Below are 16,369 nucleotides of genomic sequence, written 5' to 3' on the forward strand. Positions count from 1 at the left end.
TCTCAGGTGAACATGTGATTAGTGACAGCTGTGTGTGATTGGTTTCAGGTGAACTTGTGATTAGTGCAATGGAGCATGGAAAAATGTAGTCTAGGGTTGATGTGTAACAGTCAGTGTAGTGCGAGAGTCCATGTGGAGAGCAGGTGACTTCTGGTGGTGATGTGAACGTAAATTTATAGACCATATTCGTGAAAATAGTGTGGCTTCAGAGATTTTGTCTACAGATTGGATCTTTTTTGGTTTGGTTGCACAATGACACGTTGTTTTGTGCGAGATGCCCCCATCTGTAATCATAACAATATAGTGAAAGATAACAAATTATGTATGTTTAAACTAATCATGTCCCTTGGCTAGAGCATGGAACTAATCAGGACAAGGTCCTGGATTCAATTCTCAGAGAACACTCATGCTTTGCATGAACTTTAATTTGGTTAACAGTGTCTGCCAAATTTGTGACCATTTAATCTAATTAGTAACCAGCAAAAAAAAGTTACCATTTGTTTGTCTGCAATGTCAGTATGTAGGGTCATCTGCAGTCCTCATCACACTATGTCACTTCAGAAATAACTGACTGCTATTAAAAACATCAGACATCCCCTGCATCTGAGATATTAAACATTTTCACTTTCCTGAGACGTCACACATTGTTCATACTTCTGGTGTAGCTGAAGAATAACATGAGAAATTATAGGGCACGTCACATTCAGATAACTTCCTCCTGCTGCAGCAGGTTGTATCTCTGCATGCTGGACTGGAAAGCACCAATAATACCGTACATGCAGGCTTCAGCTCAGTCTAACAGGTAGGAGGAACTGCTTCGCACAGCAATAACAGATCATTCTTCCTTTCTAGGCACACTTGAGAAAACTTCACAAAGTTTAATTAAAGGTTAAAAAGCTTTTTTCAAAGTGAAATCATTCTTGTATTATGTCTGCCATATGCGGTGGAAGAACTAAATACATTGTCTCCTAGAGCCACAGAATGATTGAAAGACAATTTCTTAAATTAAACAGAACATCATAGTGGTAGAGTTTGCAACACATTTCTTATTTCACAGCAAGAAATAAAATGGCTCACACCAAAGAGAGCAATGAATTTGAATATGTGCATGCTTGTGAAACCCAAGTTCCTCCATTTCTTCAGCATGTGCTCTCAGTTTTACAGCACACCCAGCTTTACATGAGATACTTGTTCTAAAGACCAAAATCTAAATATGTATATATTAGTAAATATTTAATATTTATTTATATTAAAATCACTGCCAAATCCAAATGCTTGGCTAACAGATCCATTCAATGTGGAAAAAAAAGTTCAAAACACGAGACGAGCACACAAAGAGGTACATTTTGGCCAGTAACTGTGTAAGGCACAGCAGTCACACAAACACTTCCTTCACGCTTACACAGGAAGGGAGTTGACAAATATCAAACTTGTGTTGGTCTGCAGGGGAATATAAGTTTTCACATGAAATATATATATTCTTATAAACATAATTTATAAATATAAAGTATTTTTTATATAAAAATGTTTGCCTATTTACCTTAGAATATGTGACAGTTGCTTTGATATTTGTATTATCCAATGCAATGAAAACATTAATGTGTTCCTCAAGTATCTAAATACTTTTTAGGGCAATTGCAAACGTATCTATAAGAAAAAAACAAATATTGTGGCAAATACTCCATAGAATGAATTGGAATTTGGATTTTAAAGTTGTCTTAATTTCCTTCCACAGTGATTTTCTACTGTCTACTGTAAATGAAACTGCAGTATCACCATGACGTTTGTGAAACACATCGTGTCTAGTGGTGAACTGCTCCTGTCCCACTCACACGACTGTCTGGGAAACAAACAAGCTCTACACATACGTTTACCTGATTATATTCATCCCAGGCCTGCTGTGCAACACCCTGGCTCTTTGGGTGCTGTGTCGATTCATAAGGTCAGCATTTCATAGTTAATATAACATCTAATGGTCATTATAGCATCTGTTGGAGAACCTTTATTATTATTATTATTATTATTATTATACTTTTTTATATACTGGGAACAGCCCCTGTCCTGAAGACACACTGTATGTTTCATGATCTTTTTGCAGTTTGTTTATGTTGGTGTACATTATTATTATTATCATTATTTCCTAGTCACTCTGTTCCGAGGTGGTGCAATTAGCTTTTGAACATTTTGACAGATTTAAAGGGGTCATATGATGCAATTTCAATTTTTCCTTTCTCTTTGGAGTGTTACAAGCCATTGGTGCATAAAGAAGATCTGTAAAGTTGCAAACAATAATTCTCAAATCCAAAGAGATATTCTTTATAAAAGTTAAGACTCGTCCACACCCTCCTGAAACACCACGTTTAAAGACGCCCCCACATGTCTACATCACTGTGTGGGAAGATTTGCATAACGCCGCCCAAATGTTAACTCAAAGAAAGAAGGCGTAACATTTTATTCTCGCTGTTGCCGCCGGCAACATGTTGTGGAGACGCTGTGTGTTTGGTTGTGAATGCAAAACTACTTTGTTTGGCCTTCCAAAAGAGGATGATATCTGTTTCGTCATGCCTAGAGCTGATCCGTGCTGGTCGCTGAGGAAATACTTCGCACTGTGGATCAACGGATCGGCTTTCACCGTGGATGAAGCGGAGTCTAATTAACTCAAATGAAGTGAATATTCATGAGTCTATGAATATGATGTGCTTATTGCTTACAAATATTAAATTTACCCAAAGAGGGAATATTTAATCATTTAAAGGTAATCTTTACTAGAATTAATGTAAGTTATCTAGACAATCTGTTCGTCCCGCTAACTGGATGCTAGACTTCCTTATCAAAGATCAATAAAAAATACCCTTCTTACAAACTCCAAGAAATATTAATCTTCTGATCAGGAAGAACAATATTTTCTGTGTCTGTAGTATTTAGATTACTGAATAGTAATTCCTAGAAAACAAAGCTTGTAGCTTAGATCACACGATTCAGGGACTTCGATCTTGATGAGCAATAAAACGGTTCAATTCAAGCAAAATTATGGTATTTAATAAAAGCGGACTAAAAGAGTACATAACTACAATTCACACAGAGTAAATATGAGTATATAGCAAAACAAACAATACAATTTAAACAAGATAATCAAACGAAAATAGTAATGAGATAGAGAGAAAGAGAAAGAGAGAGAGAGAAAGAGAGAGAGAAAGAGAGAGAGAGAAAGAGGGAAGGCAGATTTTAGAGTGACAATTTTCAAACAGTTGACTTTGCGAGAGACTCCAAGTCATTGGATAATTTCACAAAAGTGGAATAGCCTAGACAACCTTAAACAGCAATTTTTAAATTGCGATATAAGAAAGTACTTGCTTTGATCTGGCTCTTGTGTGTAGCTGAACTCAAATTGTCCGTTGTTGTAGCTTCTGCGTTGTCCGTTCCGGAGCAGATGGTGCGTGAGTTCGTGGTTAACGCGAATGTAAACTTTGCCAAAAGATGATTAGACTTAAGTTCGTTTGGCTCGTGAGGACAATTGAACGATGTCAAATATCAGAAGACAATAAAGAAAAACTAAGATAAAACGAAATAGTAAAGAAGAACAAACGGAGAGACTTCTTGAGAAGTCCGATCGCAAAGCTGGGAACCCCCTTCTTTCTCTGGCGGAATGCCATGAGCAAGGGTTTTCCTTTGTTTTTATTGAAAGGTTGGTTCACACCTATTTCACCTTATGAACCAATGAGGTGTGAGAAACTGAGGCGGGAAAAATCTTCTTTGTCTGATGATTTCCGCCCACTGGTCTAATTTATGGCGATGACAAAATTACACATTTTTCCTCAGAAAGATTGTACTTCTGAAACAATGCATCTTTTTGTAATTTGCCGTTGAGATTCGTCACAGTCGGGTTTCTACGATCATACAGACACCATAAACTATAACTTTGCGAGTCAGGGATACAGAGATACAGGGTTGTTCCTAACTACATGCATATAAAGTTTGATTAAACCACACAGTAAACATTATATCTATTCCACTATATCACGTGAAGACATCTAAGCACATAAAGAGATAGATTTAATACATTTAGAGGTAGTTTTATCAAAAAAATGTTCATGTGTGAGCCAGAAATGCTCGTGTGTGTGTGTGTGTGTGTCTGTGTGTGTGTGTGCTTGTCTGGAATGTTGTCATGCTGTGAGTAAAAAAAAGGCGGGCGTTTGTCTTTCCTTTGAGGCTCACGAGAGTATCTCTCTGGACCATCTCGAAAGTGTAATAAATGTCACGAGGGCTGAGGTGTCGTCGACATCGCGGCGCCCGAGTGGGGAGTTATGTTGGAGGATGTTGTAAAACAAAAGTCCTTATCTTTTTTTTAAGTTCTTGCCTCTGAGTGCAGGATGTGTTAGAGAGTCAGGATTCATTAATATGAAACAGATGGTTGAATACCATCCGCTCATTAGTGTTACACATGGTTTTATGTTAACAGTGCAATACACAACGCAACGTGTAAAAAGACAGTATAAGTCAATATAATCAGTAATTATGTCCCCACTGGATGCAAAAAAAGTATGGTGAGGGGTGTAACATTTCCGTCACACGTTTGAGGTATTCGGCCAATCACAATTCAATGAATAGCTGGCCAATCAGAGCACACCTCACTTTTCAGAACGATGAGCTTTGTAAAAATCAATGCATTTCAGAAAGGCGGGGCATAGAGGAGCAACAATAATGTACAGTATGTGGAACATAATGTGTTTTTTGAACTTTGAACCGCATAAACACATAACACCAAATACTCAAAATAATGTTCTTTTTAGCAATGTCATATGATCCCTTTAAAACACAAGTTGACATTTCCTATTACATCAGTAATATTTTGCCATTAACAAAAGACCTTCATTCAGTTCATTGTAATTGTTTTAGTATTGATCAATATTTCAGGAGTGTCTGGTTTTCTTAGAAGTATTTCATGAGGCCTGTTTAGAGTGGCAAGTTTCTTCTAATGCTACGGATTCTCTTTGATTCACAGCAAAAAGACCAAAGCCATCATCTTCATGATTAATCTAACCATAGCTGACCTGGTTCACGTGCTGTCGCTGCCGCTTCGAATTCACTACTACATCCAACAAGACTGGCCTTTCGGCAACATGTTATGTATGCTGTGTTTTTACCTGAAATACCTTAACATGTACGCTAGCATCGCATTTCTGGTGTGCATCAGCATTCAGCGCTGTGCTTTTCTCCTGCGGCCATTCTGTGCCAGGAACTGGAAGTCACGCTATGATGTCTGCATCAGCGCCGCAGTCTGGGTGGTGGTGGGTCTCGGCTGCTCGCCCTTCATTTTAATGAGGAGCAAATCAAATTCTGGAAGTAACAGCACAACCTGCTTTAAAGACCTGCCGATGCGCAAGCTGGATGTACGCTCGGCCATTTCCATGATGGTTGCTGCTGAACTCTTGGGATTTCTTGGTCCGTTAATTATCATTAGTTTCTGTACTTACTTAATAGTGAACTCCTTCAGACAGAGGAACCAAAATCAGCAGTCCACTGGTAACACGAAAAAGGCCTTGCGCATGGTTAGGGTGTGCACAGGGGTCTTCCTCTTCTGTTTCGTCCCCTACCACATAAACTTCCTGCTGTACCTGATGGTGACCCAAAGCATTATAACAAACTGTGCAGCGAGTCAGGCCATTAGACAATTTCACCCCATTTCTCTCTGCATAGCAAGTCTGAACTGCTGCCTCAACCCTCTCATCTACTACTTCCTGACCACAGAGTTCAAGCAGCAGCTGTCCCAGCATGGCTCTGTGCTCAGGGGCCGTCTGATGAGCATGGAGAGCACATCTTCCTATAGGGAATGAGTGATGTGCATGCACCTCATCAACAGAGCATTATGATAAGGAACCCTAAATGTGCTATAAACACTGAAGTCATGTAGTGTACAAATCTTGCCTTCAGACAGTGTACAAACTAAAGCCATTATTAGTCTCGCTTAGCCAGAGCTTCAGACTGACAGCAGAAGGTCTGGGAACCTTGGCCGCTTTGAATGGCTAAAGCCCGCCCAAGAGGCCAAATGATTGACAGATAAAGCAACCAATCACGTTTCGTTTTGTGCCATGTTCAGGGGCATGGAAATGTCCCCACAATAACAGACTGGTGTGTGTAAAACCCTTGGATGTATTTTAAAGACTCCACGCCGTGAACTTTAAATATTCCACATACTTTTGAAGATCCAGCGTTCAGTTGATCCTGATAAGCGCTCGACGGCTTTCTTCTAACATGAGGGGGTTTGGCTTCATGGCATATTTGTTTCCAGGCGGAACGTTAAAGAACCAGCACGCATGTCTCCTGGAAATCCTGTATAATTCAACCAATCCGATGATGACTTCGAAACTCCCCAAGTATTTCTGATTTTGTGTGCCGTATGCATCAGACGTTCAGCCAGCGGTCCGTGAGCATGATGTCTGAGGCTGAGACTAATACATTATGTGCTATACATTGCTTGAACAAAAAAAAAGATAGAAAATATAAAGCTTGCAAGTATTGTTTTGAACAAAACCACAGCCTTTCATGGCATAGTTGAAGTATCTGAAGTTTAACAATGACAGCCATCAAAGACAGACTAACTTAAATGGAAGAAAAAATCAACTTTCAACTGACTGCATGACATATTTGTGTAATGCAGATGCAGGATGAATGTCTCTCAGATGAGTGTCTCTCTCAACAAACTAATAGGAGTGAAAAGGCAAAACTAATCTTTAGTTGAACTGACTGGGCCAACTAAACACAAAGTCTTGAATAAGATTAAACGGAAAAAGAAAATCAACATAACTGCATAGTCATCGATTTGGGTAGATCTGAGGCTGAGAAAGGACCAAAGCAAAACTTCCAATAGCAAACATAAAAAAATTTTAATTCTGTTTTTCACGCTGTTTATGTGTAATTGTGGCTTACATTGCTTTTGTATTATTGTATTGTACTCAGAACAAAGGAGATTAAAATGTTCAGAATGTTAATGTTTAGTAAATGAGATTAAGTATGTTTAATGATGCTCAGTATAATACATTTAATTATAATTTACAATTTAATAAAAAATCATTCAGCAGCAAGAGGTTTCAATGTCTCCCTCATTTACACAAACAGACATCTATGGGGTTGTTGGTATTGAATTCATCTTTCTTATTCAGTTCAATTTGCAATTTATATGGAAAAGAATATCAAGAGCATTTACAAAACATTTCCACTTGTGCTCCATGAAAAAAGAGGTAAGTAATTTATGAGTAATTTATTATTAAGAATTGTCATTTTGGAGTGAACTATCCATATCTCAGAGCTCCAAAATTACTAATACTTTAACCTAACTTTTTACTTAAACAGCTGCAAATTTCAAAGAGTACAGTGGTGAGAATAACAAGAATGATTGTGAAAGCTGTAAAATGATCTAAATTTCTGCATTAATTGATCATAAAATGTGTTCTGATCTTAATTTAACTCAATTATGGACAAGCACAATCTGACTAAATTAATAAAACACAAACAGTTACTGTACCTTTTAAATCTAACTGTTGAATAACCATTCACAGTACAGGGTGGACAAAGTTAGAAATCCCTTGAATTTACATTCAGCAGACGCTTTTATCCAAAGCAACTTACAGTGCATTCAGGCTATACATTTATATTTTTATTTATTTATTTTTATTTTTTAACCAGTATGTGTATTCCCTGGGAATTGAACCCATGACATTCTGCTCTGCTAATGCAATGCTCTACCACTAATCCACAGGAATTTATTAACTTGTACATCCATTTTCTGAATTTTTGGTTTTCTGTTAACTGCTTATAAGAATTTCAATAATTTTTTGACATTCCCTCCCCACAAATCTCTTTCAGTTTGTCAGTTTTTCAGTGTTGTCTTGATATCACAGCCCTTTGTAATTCACGCCACATCAACTAAATTGGCTTAAAGTCAGGACTGAGGAAAACATTTTATTCTTTTTCAATCAATTCTTTAGTTGATTTTTGTGTTGTACTGCTTATGTCATTCACACATATATATATAGTGACTTGATATGTCTTTTGAAATGTATACTTTCGTGTTGTTTCTCTTTCTTATATTTTAATGTAACCTACTTTCTGGTTATACCGTTTAGTATTACAGTTTTAATTTTATTATTATTTTTTCATTTCTTTAACATGTATATAAAAATAAATATAGTTTATACACAACACTAAAAAAATGTACACCATATACATCTTAGTCTATTTTAAAATAAGCCTACATGTCGAAATGCATGTGAAATGCTATCTTTCTTTACTTCATTGACTGATCCGGGGTGTGGTGACTCTCATGTTAACTTATACAGTTTCTGGCTCATTTTACTCTAATTCTGTACATGTTATTTCATTTATCCTCTTTGAAAACAAAATAACTGTTAAATTTTCAGACATGAAAATGTTTTTCCCAGCAGGAAGCATCGTAATTAATTCATCCAGCATTTGAGGAGAATAAATGTAGATGGGTGTTATTTGTATATGCAACAGCAGGTGGCTCACATCAGTCAACATGTGTCAATAGAACCAGGAACTAGAGCCCTGCATTTCAGCCCGGGCTAGATGCCCCGACTTCTTTAGGCCCCTAGGGCTGGGCTTTGGGCCAATTTTCAGGTCATAGCTCAGACGCGGGCCAGGCCTTGGGCCTGTTTTAGGCTTCTCCTTATATTTATATATTTTAGACATCCATCAATTAGTGATGAAAAAAAAATTGCTGTGCTGGTGGAAATCACACGAGACCGTGCTACTGCGACTGTCAAGAGCAGCTCGTGGTGTGTAGTGTACAGCAGCAGTATGGTGCGTGCCGTCAGTGCAGCTGAACAGTTCTGCGTTCAAATGCACGCAATAGGCTAACGCTTGCTGCAAAGCCTCAGCAAAAGTAATTACCATGAATATGACAGAGAAAAATAAGGAGGATATCTGAATTATTTACTAATAAATAGTGTTTGAGTCTGTGTCGCAAGGATGAAGTTGCCGATCCTGACTCGCCATCTCCTCATTAGATGCGCCTTTAGAGAGAAGTAAATCTTTACGGATTATGATTATAATGAAAGAGTTTTTGTTTACATTTTTTTTTCATTAAGTAGTAATTCAAAGCTTTCTATAGGTATACTTATCATGTCTGTGAGGTATCTATTCACTGAGTTTCAGTTCATTTTTGTTAAGCGGATCATGTTTGTTTTCTTTATTTTATAAAAGCACAATGTTTGTTGTTATTGTGAGTGCACACAAACACAAGTAGACCCTTTACAGTTCCGAATGATGTATTCCTCTTACCTTTATGAGCAAAAATGATGGTGTATCCACTGAAAAAAAAAAAGCAAATTCCACTCTCCACAAACTATTGGATACAGCGCACATTTATCTAGGTTACACATCGTGTGTAAGCGATGTTAGGCTATCTTTACACTAGTTTTAACGTTTAAACATTGTTATATGCTTGAACTGTTTTATATCTATAGATTTTATTTTAGGCAAGTCGTGATGATTTGCGAAGGCTAAATTGATCAAACATGGCTATGATCAGCTCACTGTCTGCCGGTGGCTGCTTGGTCATTACTTTAAAAAACAAAAACTTGTAATGAACAAAAAATGCTCCAAACGTTTTTCTAAATTAACTTAAAAAAAAAAAAAAAAAAAAAAACGATTCAAAATATAATCACATATAAAAGCTTAACTATTTTAATTTCTGAAACAGTTGAAACTTGGGCCGGTAATTCTTATAAGCTGTCGGTCAAGGGCAGAGTAAGGGCCTATATTTGAGGCCCATGCAGGGCCCTACCAGGAACACTGATGAAGCTGCGCTAAATATATAGAGTTATCAAAAATACTAATTTATTTCATTTTAAATTAAACAAATGCAATCCTGATAGTATTCACACTTTTTCCAAATGTAATCTGAATACTTAGTTTTTTGATGTAACTGTAACAAATTACAGTTACTAGATTTTTGTATCCTGATTAAATAATGCCGTCACATGTAATCCATTACTCTCCAACACTGTTTATTATAATTTGTTCAGTTGCTTATCCAGTCAATTTTAAAGGGGTGAAAAAATGCTCTACAATAATATGTAATGCACATTTAGGTAATTTACATGAAATGTGATTAATATTTGATGATTTCATGTGTACACCCTTCTGTGTCAAATGTGTTGTTAGATCTGAGCTACTGAAGTTGCCGTTTGTTCTTATTTAGACAAATTTGCCCATAGCCGAAAAAAAAAGAGTAAGCATTTTCAATGTACTGTAAACACAGTTATGTCATGACAAGTCTCTAAGAGTTTTGCATGGTAATGTACAAGACTGTGTTATTGTGTTTAGTCTTGGTAGAACAGACTTGCTACTGCAGTACATCCACAGACGTGCTGCTGCTGTGAGCATGTAAGAAACACTGCTGCTGCAAATATAACATATATGAGATAACTACACAACAAAGCAGCAGACACAGAAATGGACAATACAGCCAATATATGCATGCAGCTGAGTGTAAGAATATAAACTTATAAAACGTATAAAATCAGCAGACATGCATATATCTACACACATGGAGAGAATGAAAACAGGACAGGACAGAACAAAACACCCCCCAAACAAGCAGATCTTTCGCCAAGACGTATGTACTGCTGCTGCTCCAAAGAGCCATGTGGACCGATGTATTACTATCTATGTGTGCCTGGGCTACCGTGCTTAAGTCAGAGTGTGCATTTTGTGTAGTTAACAAATAGATATTCATTGCAAGCTGATGAGATGATAAACCTCAGCAACCACCTGAAAAAAAAAAAAAAAATCATAATTTAAATTAATTTGATATCCGTCACTGACAAACTTTTATTCAATTCAATTCAAAGTTCATTTGTATAGAGCTTTTTATGATACAAATCGATGTAAAGCAATTTTACTAAAAAAAATAGTTTCTACAGTATTTAGTAGTATCAGTGGTGACTGTTTATATACATACAGTAGGGCAGAGATGTACGGAAAATTCAATTAAAGACGTAATCAAACAGACGATGAACACTATTAACAGCAATTATTATATGATGCAATCAAATTTATAGCAAAATGTGGTAGTTCTGTATGTTGTTTCAGGGTTAGCATCATCTGAGGTCCTCTGAGGGGTTGGCATCATCTCTTCTAAGTAGTTCTGGATCCAGACTGGAGGTTGTGTAAATCCTAGTTACATCCCGTGGCAAAACAGAGAAACAAATAGAGACATAATTAGCGTAGCTGCTGTTCCAGCCAAGCAAAATTAACTTGTTTAACCCAAGCTAAAGAATAATAATGCACATTTGATTATGAGATGGATTATTTGAATGCTTGGCCAAAGAGATGTGTCTTTAAACTAGATTTAAACAGAGAGAGTGTGTCTGAACCCTGAACATTATCAGGAAGGCTATTCCAGAGTTTGGGAGCTAAATGTGAAAAAGCTCTACCTCCTTTAGTGGACTTTGCTATCCTAGGTACTATCAAAAGTCCAGTGTTTTGTGACCTTAGGGAGCGTGATGGATTGTAGCGTGGTAGAAGACTAGCTAGGTACGCAGGAGCTAAACCTTGTAGGTGAGTAATAGGGGTGTGCCCGAAGCCGAATACCTTATTCAGAAGGGCAGAGATAATGGCTTCAAAAACTAATAAAGGGTAATGAATAATTCTGCCTGAATATTTGGCTGAGGCTGGAACACTCTGATGTTTGCTATATTCACAGGTGAGCCAGGGGATCAGCACAATATTTTACACAAACCTCCTAAAATCATGCAATAATGAGTGTGTGAAGTGAATGAATGTAAATTTTATGAATGAAAAGAGTGCATATCAAACACCGCATTGCTGTTGCCTCTCTGTGCATCTCTCAGAAATCAGAGCTTGGCAAGAGTAATATCAAATAAAATAATACATTGTACATGTTCTACTATTCGTGTATATTTAAAAGGCAATGATTTAAACCTTATAGGCTATGATATGATACATGAATGAATGAATGGAATAAGCACTGCGCGATCACCAATCAAACAGCTAAATAGCCGTCTCTGGGCGTCTATCAAAAACCAAACCAGCTCTCTGTCAAGAGTAGGCTAATAATCAGCTTAGTTACAGATACATTTTCTACTAGGCCTACATATTTGCTTCTTTATCTTTTGCTTGTTTGCGTGGCACACGCACATTTGTTAAGTAAAGTTAAAAAAAGACTGTATAAGAGTTAGTGAGCCTTGAATTAATTCAGTCTTCTTCAGATGATTACTAAACGTTTGTCATGAAAGCTCTCTATTGATCAAATTTATTTTTAGAAATTAATGTTATACTTTAGAACACTGAATATGGCAAACAGTCGAAACACAAATATTTTTCCATACTCTGTTCTCTTTTTTCCATGCTTTTCCAGATCTGCAAATTACTTAAGTGTATTAGCTACTTTTTTTAAACTGCGCAGGAACCGGTGAGCCAAAGGAATGGAAACACCTTAGCAACCACCCCGGGTACCTTAGCAACTGCATAGCAACCACCCTGCATACCCTAGCAACCACATAGCAACACCATAGCAACCACCCCGGGTACCATAGCAACTGTATAGCAACACCCTAGCAATTACCCCAGGCACAGCAACTGCATAGCAACACTCTAGCAACCAACCCGGGTACCCTAGCAACCGCAAAGCAACATCTTAGCAACCACCCTGGGTGCATTAGCAACCGCATAGCAACACCATAGAAACCACATAGACACATGCTAGAATCTATTAATCTACATCTAAAATTTCTAATTTAATTTAATATTTCCTATCTATCTATCTATCTATCTATCTATCTATCTATCCAACCCCGATAATTGATATTGTCGTGTCTTCAAAACTTTAAAGCTTTAAAGCTAATTTATACTTCAAACTAGTAAAACTGAAAACCTTCAAACTTAAATCGCTTAAACTACTTCAAACTTTTTAGCTAGGCTTTCTCAAGCCAACATAAAGTTTGTCTTGACAAATTTTTTATCTAGTTGCAAACTGTAATCCAAGAGATTCTGTGTACTGTTTTTTTTGTCCAATAAGTAATATATCTGCCTTATCTGAATTTAATAGGAAAAAAAACCCCACAGAGCAGTTGTATTTGTGAATCTGTCTTTAGTGGCTAGAACAATAGTTGGAAATGGTCAGTAACACAATCACTTTAAGGTACGATATCTATATCAGTAAGATCGATTCCATGCAATTTAATTAAATCTAGTGTATGATTAAAAAGATGGGTGGAAAGGTGACATTTTACTTGTCCTAATGCATCATTTGTATTATCAACGTGAATGTTAAAATCTCTGACAATTAGCACTTTATCAACGGTAACCAACAGGCCTGAGAGGAAATCCTGGTGGTCTATACACAGTAGCCAGAGCAAGAGATACGATAGATTTCTTTTGCATATCTGACAGAGTAACATTAAACAAAAGTATTTCAAATGATTTAAACCTGTATCCTGTTTTCTGGGTAACATTGAGAATATCACTATATATTGTTGCAACACCTCCCCCACGACCAGTCTGACGGGGCTCATGTTTATAACAGTAGTTTGATGGAGTAGACTCATTTAGACCAATATAATCATTTGGTTTTAGCCAGGGTTTCAGTCAAGCAGAGTACATCAAAACTATTATCTGTGATCATTTCATTTACAATAACTGCTTTGGGGGTGAGTGATTTAATGTTAGGATCCCAAACTTTAAAAATGGGTTTTGTTAATTTATTTTACGTTTTCTGGTTTAATTACAATCTGATATTTTTTCTAGATCCTACATTAAATTTATATATTTTGACCTCACTATTCGGGGAACAGACACAGTTTTAATAGACTGGACAGTGCAAGTACTTCTAACATTTAAGAAGGTAGAACAAAAGCCATCATAGCAGTTATTTGAGAATTGTCATATGGAGCGCAGCGTCCTGGAGATGTTGTCCGAAAATACATCCCCTACTACTCTGCTGTGCAGCATACCAACAACAAAAAAAAAGCCTAGGACGCTCCCAGAAAAGATTCCAATTATTAACAAAGAGCAGTTTCTGTTCTTTACACCATGACAATAACAGTTCATTTAGAGCAAAAAGTCTACTGAACCTTTCATGTCCTCATCGATACGTGGGAAGTGGGAGCGAAGCAGTTTCGGGTGGAGATCTCGAAGACCGGAGGCGGGGGGAGGGGAGAGAGTCGTCGCCCAGGGCCTGGCTCATGTCTTCCGCTGCCGGTGCAACACAGGGTCCATGGTCTCCCGGCGCTGGAATGAAGGAAATCTGGGAAGATTGCATCCTGGGTGCACCAGGCCTGTGCAGAGAAACCACACCACGTAGAGGTGGTGGGAGTGTTAGTATCGCGCTGTATACTTCCCCCAGACTTGTGAGCATCAGCCTGGGAGGTTTCCAGCATGGCTCTCCGCTCTCTCAGCTGGGCCTGCCTCTCCACCAGGTCGCTGATCTGCTTCTCCACGGCCTCCAGCTGTACCGAATGCTGCTTGAATGTGTCCTCACCTGCACTCAAAGGTAGACACATATCCGCCATTAAAGCAAGTAACAGCAAGTGAAACAATTGTAATGTGTGTGAAATAGAGTATTAGCAATGTAAGCGAGATTAGCGGCAGCCACGTTGGTGATTCTAATGGGCTATAAGCTAATAGCGGACTCCGGAAATCGCTCTGGTTGTTCTTGTTGTAGAATACGATAGAGGATATATTCATACGTTATAGAAACGAAAATGATGGTGTATAAAATTGATTTTAAGAAAAAAAAAATAGATGATAAACAATTAACTTGACGGAGCTCAAACTCAAAACACATGGCTGCAACAAACAGGAAGTGACATATCAGGTTTGAACCTCTCAAGGGCAGACATTGAGCTTATGACAATGGAGGAGATGGTAGGAATGTTTCACCCCCGGCGGCGCTGGTGAAGTACCTCAAGCTTAGGCAAGACTGAGGCCAGGTAAACTGGTTTGCTGCATCCATTGCTGGATTACAACTTTAAATCCAGGTATTGGCTTGAAAATTATTTGAATAATGTAATCATACATTTGAAAAACTACAAAATACACAAAACTAATGAAAAAAAAAATGTTTTTTTACAACATGATGCATTGTTGTAGATTAAACTACCCAACAGTATATTTAGTAGGCAACTTTAAATTTAAAAACCTTGAACATTTTCAGAAGTAACATGCAACATACACATCAGTGCAGCAGTAATATTAATGCAAAACCATCCTAACAAATTCTTTTTTCAGAACAATACTGTATACCTTTACTTTTACTCTCAATACCTCAAGAAAATAATATTAATCAAAATAAAACTCATAAAAAAATGAAAATTACAACCAAAAATAAAAACTATTACTATAATTATTTACTCACCCTTAAATTGTTCCAGGTTTGGAATTTTCATTTTTGGGTTGAACTATCCCTTTAGTTAAGGTTTTAAATATGAATAGTACAGTAAAGCTTTTGGACCAGTGTGTTATTAGTTACTAAAAGTAGTTTACTAAAAAGTACCTAATATTTCTTCTACTAATTACTTTGTCATACCAGTTTCTCTTTTCCTTCTTTCCCCAAATCAGAGCAGAACCCCTGTTACTGCAGGATAAAGACAGGTTTTTAATGGTTTTGTGGGCTGAGCAGGGAGGCCCCCTGACAGTGCTGCTGGATCTTCTGAGAAGGGCCACAGTACAGACCATGGTGTTTCTCTTCTGTTCTGCCAGCAGTACATCATACAGAGTGGTCTCCAGAGTGTTTGACATGTGCCTCGTTCCAACTGTCCACTGCATTATCCTCTGAGTCGCTGTGGCGGCGGGTGCTGGCACTTCACAAGAGATTCACCTCCTGAGGTGAAGACCCCAGAACACATGGAGGCGGGCTGGATCAAAACCGGATGTTGTTTTTTCTGATGTTTAAACCTAAGCTATGTTGTAAATAGTTGTAAAAAGTACTTTAAGTAATGTATAGAACAATTTGTTTTATATTTGATATATATATGTTGAATGTTTTCTGAAAAAATAAACTGCATTTAAAAAAAAATGAACAATGTACATAATTACTTCTCTTTTATTTACATATGTGAATATGCAAAACAAAAATACCAAATGAGTACCAAACAGAAAAGTACTCAGGCTCATTTACAAATAAATTACACTACAAAAATGAATAATGTAAACTTATTATAAAAACTTATTATTTTCATTTTGAACTTACATCACAAAAATAAACTACAGGAATTAGGTTGTTTTATCGACAATGTGACATTTAAAAAAAAAAATATTGAACAAATTGTAATTTACCTACTTTTTTTCCACTCCTCCTTCACCTGTCCCCAGGACACTTGCTCTC

General features: G+C 37.2%; 1 protein-coding gene across 1 annotated transcript; it reads left to right on the forward strand.

Annotated features, from left to right (window-relative positions):
- Nucleotides 1-1,793: 1,793 nt before the first annotated feature.
- LOC122147364 (putative P2Y purinoceptor 10) lies at nucleotides 1,794-6,807 on the forward strand (the record flags this gene model as incomplete). Its single annotated transcript, XM_042769646.1, has 2 exons — nucleotides 1,794-1,942; nucleotides 5,003-6,807. Coding segments are annotated over 2 exons (981 nt in total), but the record flags the coding sequence as incomplete, so codon positions are not given.
- Between the last annotated feature and the right edge of the window lie 9,562 nt (nucleotides 6,808-16,369).

The sequence above is a fragment of the Cyprinus carpio genome, chromosome A14 (genome assembly GCF_018340385.1).
Source record: "Cyprinus carpio isolate SPL01 chromosome A14, ASM1834038v1, whole genome shotgun sequence".
NCBI lineage: Eukaryota > Metazoa > Chordata > Actinopteri > Cypriniformes > Cyprinidae > Cyprinus > Cyprinus carpio.